General features: G+C 36.1%; 1 protein-coding gene across 1 annotated transcript in view; it reads left to right on the top strand.

The window, feature by feature from the left end:
• AIMP1 (aminoacyl tRNA synthetase complex-interacting multifunctional protein 1) overlaps positions 1–7,518 on the top strand; it is a 29,024-nt gene that overhangs the window by 3,749 nt on the left and 17,757 nt on the right. Inside the window, exon 2 of the mRNA XM_009704035.1 lies at positions 7,303–7,436. Coding sequence (XP_009702337.1) covers positions 7,328–7,436 — 109 coding nt within the window. The 5' untranslated portion in view covers positions 7,303–7,327. The remainder of the gene's footprint in view (positions 1–7,302; positions 7,437–7,518) is intronic.

Genomic DNA, 7,518 nt, shown 5'->3' with positions numbered 1-7,518 from the left:
GGAAAGAGTACAAAGTTAATTCGGAATTGGACTGAGACAAGCATTAGTAGAAATTTCTCCCTGAATACAAATTTAGCACAAGCTTCTAGCCAGGATGTGAATGAAATTGCAAGTACTGTTAACTTACCTTAACCTTTTGACTGTTGCAGCTGTAGCATGTTAAGATGTGATGCAGTTAGTTAATAAGTTGTGGCATCTACTAGGTCTTGAAATGCAAACTTGAACAAAATGCTAAAATAATTTTTATTTCTGACTATTCAGTTTCTAATGATCCCTACCATACAGATCCAAGAGATCCATTTTAATTCAGATTAAGCCTGTCATAATACTCCTAAAGTAATAAGTTAATGCTTCTACCTTTATTTGTTTTAACATGTGCCTGTCTGTCTTCTTTATTCATTGCTTCTCATAGATTTGATTTTTTGCCTGGCTCATTAATGCTGTGACTTGCTTGTGACTTTGGTACATTGTTCCCTTTCAAGACAGACTTGTCTTCATGTTTAAAAATAATCATTACTGGGTAATTTCTATTGCATCAAAATTGGTACCAGTGGATGGGCCTTTTTTTGTGCAATGTTCCATCACATTAAAAAAACAAACCCAAAACTCTTTCATGCTGCAGTGTTTTTCAATATGAAAAAGTTTCGTTATGTGTGTTTTTACTATTTACAGCCCTTTAAAATAGGGAGGGGTGGGCTCTTAGGACTACTAAAAGACCTGTCTGCAGCTGGGATTGAGCCTAATTTATCTGGCAGCCAGAAGAGTTGGACTGTAGTCTCCAGAGCTATCAAATCATTCCTTAGGGCTGGCATTGCTACTTGGATGGACTGCGTTAGGCATGTTAGTTGTTTGGAAATCTGCAAAGCAATTGTTCTGACTCTTCAGTGCAGAAGATGTGAGCTAAAATAACATATGGGAGAAATTTACAACTTCACCTAATAATTTGCTGCTTGGCAAATTGTTTTCAGTACTGACAGCACAGGAGTTTATAATGAATACTTTTAAAATTGTACTCCAAAAAAAAAAAAATAATCGGGCTATTCAACTGCTTAAAGCCCCAATTATCACAATCCCTTGTTCAGGGAGAATGAGGAAGACAGAATTCTTAGGTCTTTTTGCAATTATAAGTCTGCAAAACTGTATTGCCATACTTCACAGTACCCTCTTACATTTTAGGCTGTAATTCCCTTTTACTCATATTAAAAAGAGCATTCTTTCTTTAGCAGAATACAAGGATAATAGTTAAAGTTTCATTTGATCTTTTATAGTGACAGATTTCTAGTACCTGGTATCACTGATCTAGCACTGAGAGTAAAAAATGAAGTTCCGTGATGACTTCTTTGATAATCATTTCTAGATTTTGAGTTTTTACACTGCAATTTAAAAATATTGTTCAAAATCTTGACCAAAAATACAGTGGGTTTTGTTTTGTTTTTTAATTGTGCTATCGCTGCTAGCTGTTGCTTTTGAAGTGTTTGCTATTGTTCTGCCAAAACTTTTGGTGGGTTTCCTTTGCTGAATGTGGAGAAGGACATAGGTGAGCATCTACATTTTGATCATTTACACATATTTGGTTAGGGCCTTCAGTCAGATTTTTAGTTCTGTAAACTTACTTTAACAATGTGAGATTCAGGAAACCTATGTTCTTCCCTTACAGAGCTAACAATATACTTAAATCTGAAAGACAGATGAGCTGGTGGTTAAATCTTAACTGATATGTGCCTGTCTTTTCAGTGTGGGTCAGATGATACTTAAGTGTAAAGGGGTGCGCTATGTCTTTTTCCTCTGCTGTAACAGGGAAACTATGGCTTTGATTGTGATTAAGTAGTCTCAAGCAATGCAAATTAATTGTACCTAAGATACTTGTTTTCTTCCTCTATTACATTGCTGCTTACTGATACCTGAGCCTGTTTGTATATGGGTTTGAAAGGCACATTTTTTGAAACCTGTTTGTGAACAGCTTCATGTTTTGCTTTATTTTACGATTGAGGGATTACATTTTTCCACAGATAAAGCTATGGAAAACTTATGTTTCTCCTAAGTAAATCTGATTCTTACCTGTCTTTTGAAGCCTAGAAACATTTAATCTTTTAGAATTGCATTTTCTGGGAAGGAATATTTGAGTGTAAAAGCCATGGTTGCATTTTACAGTGTGTAGCAGGTATAAAACCAGTGAAACACCCAACCTTTTGTGGTAGCAATAGGTGAGTGTGTGAAACTTACTGAATATAACTGACTTCCAAAATGTCCTAGCAATAGAACTGTAACACTGCAAACTTGTAACTAAATGTTATAGACCATAGCCTTCCTAATGACAAATTGAGAGCTGCTGCTGATCTTCTGTGCTTTAATTAGAGTGAAGTAGGAAGTCGATGAAGTCAAAACTAAGATTTGACCTCAAAACTAATCAGTTGTAGCTTTCCTGAGGTTTTTAAAATAGTTTAAATTTTCATAGTTTTGACAATTACACCTTAAGTTTTTCTACCAAAAATGTGAAATCAAATCGGATATCATAAATCTTAGCCAAAGGTGTTTATGGCATCGGCTCTGGAATACTTTATCAGAAGTTAGGAGAAGCCTATATGAGAGAATTGATTTTTAAAGCATAAATGCCTATTCTCTGGAGACAAGAGAAGATGGGACAAGTTGCAGCAATTTCCTAGTTGCACTGATACTTCAGTTTAGCAAACGATAACATAGTTCCACACAGAGTTCCACTCAACTCTCTTTTTTTTTTTTTTTTCCCCTTCCTTTTATTTTGATCTGCTCACTACTGTTCCTTACTTTGCGGAATAAAAAGGTGTGATGTGAGATTCTTAAATCTCATTCACTGTGTCCTGACAGTTCAGAGAAGTGCAAAGCATAGGAAAGCAGAATCTGGCAAACAGCTGCCACGTTCTGTTATATTTATGGGGTTTTGTAAGATTGTCTGCCAGAAATGACCATACTCAAAAAAGATGCTCAGATAGAAGTCTTTGAACACACTTCTTGCAGAAACGAAGTGATTGTTGATACTTTATGTTTTTTACAGAAAGTAGAGTACTTTGCTATACAAACTGGCCACAATAAAGTGTCTTGAGACATCTCGAAAGATGAAAAGGAGTTTAATTTGAGAGCTGCTTGAGACTTAAGACCAAAAGCTTAGGAAGAGGAATTGCCGTTAAATATTTTTCTGTAGTTTAAATTACTGAACTTTATTTATCATTGGAGAAATTGCCTTTGTGTTGTTGATAACTTTTAGAATAAGGCTGATCCCACTGGTTCTGCTTTGTGATGACAAACTTTCAGTTGAGATGCTCTGTTCAAATTAAAAAGCAAACATGTCTTTTTGCAGACTTTATTTTCTCCTGTAGTGACTCCTTGCCTGATCTTAGGGCTTAGTTGGCAGTTATTCAGAAACGTGGCATTCTCTGTAAGGTATCTGTTTATGCTATCTGGGCCATCTTGTGATTGCTGTCTGCTCTTTGCTAAAGATCAGTAGGATTGGCTTTGCTGTAGAAATTCTTGATTGCTCCATAGCTAGCACAAAGTGAAGAGCAGCAATGGGTCGGAGCAAAGCAGCTGTGCAGTGAAGAACACTGCCTAGGTGTGGTGAGCTGTGAAAGTTTACCCTCTTATTGTGGAGGAGTTGGTCTGTATGTGGGAGAGGAAGAGAAGCAGGTAGCTGTGGTGATTTTGTTTCATTTTACATCATTTGAGACAAAATTGGTGACTTTTTGTCTCAACACATGCTCAGGGTGACCAACTGAAACGTGTGGCATTTGATTGTGTTGCATTAAGGCCTGTGGGACAGAATGAGAACAAGAAGATGCCTGTTGCCTAAGAGAGCAGAATGAAACTTTACTGAATTGAAAATGCTGAAATAAAGCTGCGTCATTGTCATAGATTTATTCGATGCACACATGGACAACATGTTGATCTGTAGGCAGTAACTCTTACTAAGCAACCTGCAGGTTAGATCTCATACAGTTAGTAATCTTACTTTGTGTGTTGATATTAGCAAAGCATCACAAGAAAAAGCTGAGAACTTCGAAGTACTGAGCTTTTTTAAACCTCCAGCTGGAAAAAGACATGCTTAGAGCTAATTATTTTAAGTTTGGGGAATCAGTTAGCTTCCAATTTCAGGTTTTTTGGTTAAATGATTGCTTTTCCAATAGTGAAAAGTAATTGGTTCCATGTTTGGACTATGGATAGATTCCAAAACCAATTTTTAGAGTTTAAGTTTTAGATCTTGTCATTAATTTTATGGGTTTTTTGCTTTCTCTTGCTTTTAAAAACAGCGAATATTAGTATTGAAGAGTAAACTACAATAAGGGTTATGTTTTTAGCACCTTCTTGGTGTGTTCACTTTTTGATCTGGATATATTCAAAAGTCAAGGCCAATGTTGATAAACCAGTATCTGTAAAACATGTTGAAATTTTGGGGTAATTTGTGCTATATGAGAAGTCTTGGTTTATTATAGAGAGTTCGCCACTTTGGAGACCCTTCCACGTTACATGTTCTTGAGAAACAAGGTACAACGATGCCTGTTTTCTTCTGTAAGGGTACTGCAGCTACTTAGAAGACTGCAGGAGACACTGCTTTCTGTTTTAAAAAAAAAAAAAAAAAAAAAAAAAAATCGTCAGCTCTTTCAGTCAGCAAGTAGAATGGTGAGAAATTTAAACAACTTTTATGTGTTGATGTAACTTCATGAATAACTGTAGGACTTGTGTCTTTCATTTGAAGATTGAGTTTTGTTATAGTGGAGGAAGTGGCTCTCGGAGCAGTTCTGAACGTCTTGCAGGTAACAAAGTAGTCCTCAGAGGTCTAAGATTAAACAGTTTCCCTTAGCTGAGCAACCAGGTAACTTCAGGAGGTTACCCTTTTCAGAAGGTCTGAATATAGCTGCTCCTTACTTGTTTTTCACAACTGTTTGTTTGAAGGGAAAGCAACTTGCTAGGCACCATTGTCTGAAGTGACTTTACTTTCAGGTGACCTATGGAACACATTCTGCAAAATGGGTTGGAATGTATCTGTAATAAGGTATGATTCTGGTTTTTAAGCGATATTATTCCTGGTTTTCTTTGCTATTTTTAGGTTTTGTATCACCAGTAGGAGTTGGTTGTTGAGGGTTTTTCTTACACAGAGTGGGGGTGTGTCAGGGTAATAAAAGGGCAAAGGAACTAGGGGAAAAGTTTAAAAAAAAAAAAAATCCAAAACCATCATTGATGAACCTTTGATTGTTGTAGTGTTAATGTTTTTAGTGTTTTGTTTTTTATAATAAAGGGTGGATCTTCAAAAAAAAAAACCTACAAAAACATTATGTGCCATTTTTAGATACAGTTTTGTCACTGCTGTAGGGTTTCCTGTGCCTGTGCAGCAGTTCATTTCAGCGTGTTGGCTCTTTATGTTAGTATCGGAAATACCTATTCCTTTGTGTTATTGTTATAATACTAGGTTTACAGAAATTTATTTGACAAGTGGGAAAACGTTTACCCATTGTAATCATGTAACTTCATTTCCAGATCTTCAGTTCATTAGCCAACTTGGCTAAAATCTGTAAAATGTACCAATTCTATTCACTTTGAAGTCTTACTAGCATTTCTGTTGTTGTTGGCAAAGTTTCCACTGTTAGTGTTGTGTTCCCCTGAGAGAATATGTAGCTTGCAAGAGATCTTACTGGTATGCAGAGAGTAATACCCCAGGCTTTGTATTATACTGTGTTGTGCCATAATAGTTTTATGTCTATTTCCATTTGACATCTAAATCAAGAACTTCTTGGAATCACTGTATTCCTTTTTAAAACCCTCTGTTTTCAGACTGCACACGAAAACAAATTTATTTTCTTATTAGCAGAAATTAATTTGAATATTAAAATGACTTTATTTTTCCTGGAGAGATGATTTTACTGCTCTTCTCTCCATGAGTTTCTTTCTTTTTAAAAAGAAAAATCTGTTGTGGGTGAGTAGAAGGTGTGATGGCAGTAACACTCTTGCATCTTTAAGTGAAACAGTGTGTGTGAAACAGACTTTGATTGTATTGGATTGCAAAGAAGGCAAGATGTTGCTTCATTCATCACTTTTGCGAGAGTAATAAACCCCATGCATCATCTGACTACTGTATCTCTCTCTGGCTTTCTGAATTTTACTTTCAGAACTTCCTGAATCCTTATCTTTTGTCCCTTTTTTTTTTTTAAAGTAATTTAAAAAAATGTAGCTGTGGAGAATTTAATTCTTTGTAATAGAAGATCAGATATCAAATGTAAGTTAATACTGAGAGTGCAGCGAAGGTAATACGTTGACACTGGCATGAGTGTGATTGTATCTGTTCACCTTTCAGTTACTTCTAAACCTGTTATTTCTTCAGCATGGCTTTCGTTGCCAATCCCAACAGAGAATATTCGTACGTTAAAAACAGATTTAGGTCATAGTGTCAGAATGATCTTACAAAAAAATGGGTCATTTTCTGCCAATTTGATATGAGAAAGGGCATTTTTGAGCTCTGATAAAGTTGAAGAGTCAGTGCATGTATCTGAATTGTCATTTTCTTACCAATTCTTCCCTTTGTTGCAGTTGATGGGCAAATTCACAGGAATTATATCATTATTGCTTATGAAGAACTGCAAGGTGTCTTTTCTTTGCATCTGTAATTGGTTTTCTCGATATACCGATGAGGCAGCTGTTAGTACAGTTTCTTTCTTCATCTAGATACCGAGTGGGAGGTTAAAAGCACTATCTGCTGCAGATATGAGTGACTCTAACTGTATTTCATCATTCTGTTGCTACTATTTTGAGCTTTTTTGGTTAGACACAAATGTTGCAGAGAAGGAAGTAGGCCAAATTTGGTTAGAAAATTTGTTAGAAAAAAAATTTGTTAGAAAAGTTTGGACAATTTCGTGGGATGTTTCTGTTTTCTTAGTCTCAATAAAATTCTGCATACACTTAATAAATTTTTCAGCTAAAAACAGGACACGGTGTTCTGTCCAACCTTTTCCCTTTTTCCTTCCCTGCTCTCCTGATTTATTCAGACCTTTCTTTCTGGGTAGGTGGAATTTTTTCTGTTACATGAAGGAAGAACATGTTTTCTGCAGCTGGGAAGAAAAGTAGCTTTTCTTCCAAAATACTTGAAAGCAGCTGTCAAACGTCAGATTCCATTTAATGTTGCTTTTTGTTTGGGCTTTGCATTAGGAGGTAGGAGCCCAGATTGTTCGCTTAGCAAATTTTCTTATTCAGCAACTGATTTTAGAACTGCTTCATGTGGTAAGAGATGGTAGCATTATTATGTTAAGAAGTCATTAATTTTACTGTCTGTTGTTTGTCTAGGTTTTTAGCCCGTTTCTTGGTAAAGATGGCAGCCAACAATGCAGTGCTGAACAGACTGGAGCAGAAGGGTGCGGAGGCCGATCAAGTTATTGAATACCTCAAGCAACAAGTTGCTCTGCTCAAGGAGAAAGCTAGTAAGGAATTATCCATCTTAGGATAAACTTGTTAACCAGATGGTTAACATTAAATGCTCGTGGGGAAAAATGAGAACATGGA

The sequence above is a fragment of the Cariama cristata genome, unplaced genomic scaffold, assembly GCF_000690535.1.
Source record: "Cariama cristata isolate BGI_N322 unplaced genomic scaffold, ASM69053v1 scaffold7940, whole genome shotgun sequence".
Lineage (NCBI taxonomy): Eukaryota > Metazoa > Chordata > Aves > Cariamiformes > Cariamidae > Cariama > Cariama cristata.
The sequence above is the reverse complement of the archived record's forward strand: the minus strand, read 5'-3'. Positions and strand labels throughout refer to the sequence as shown.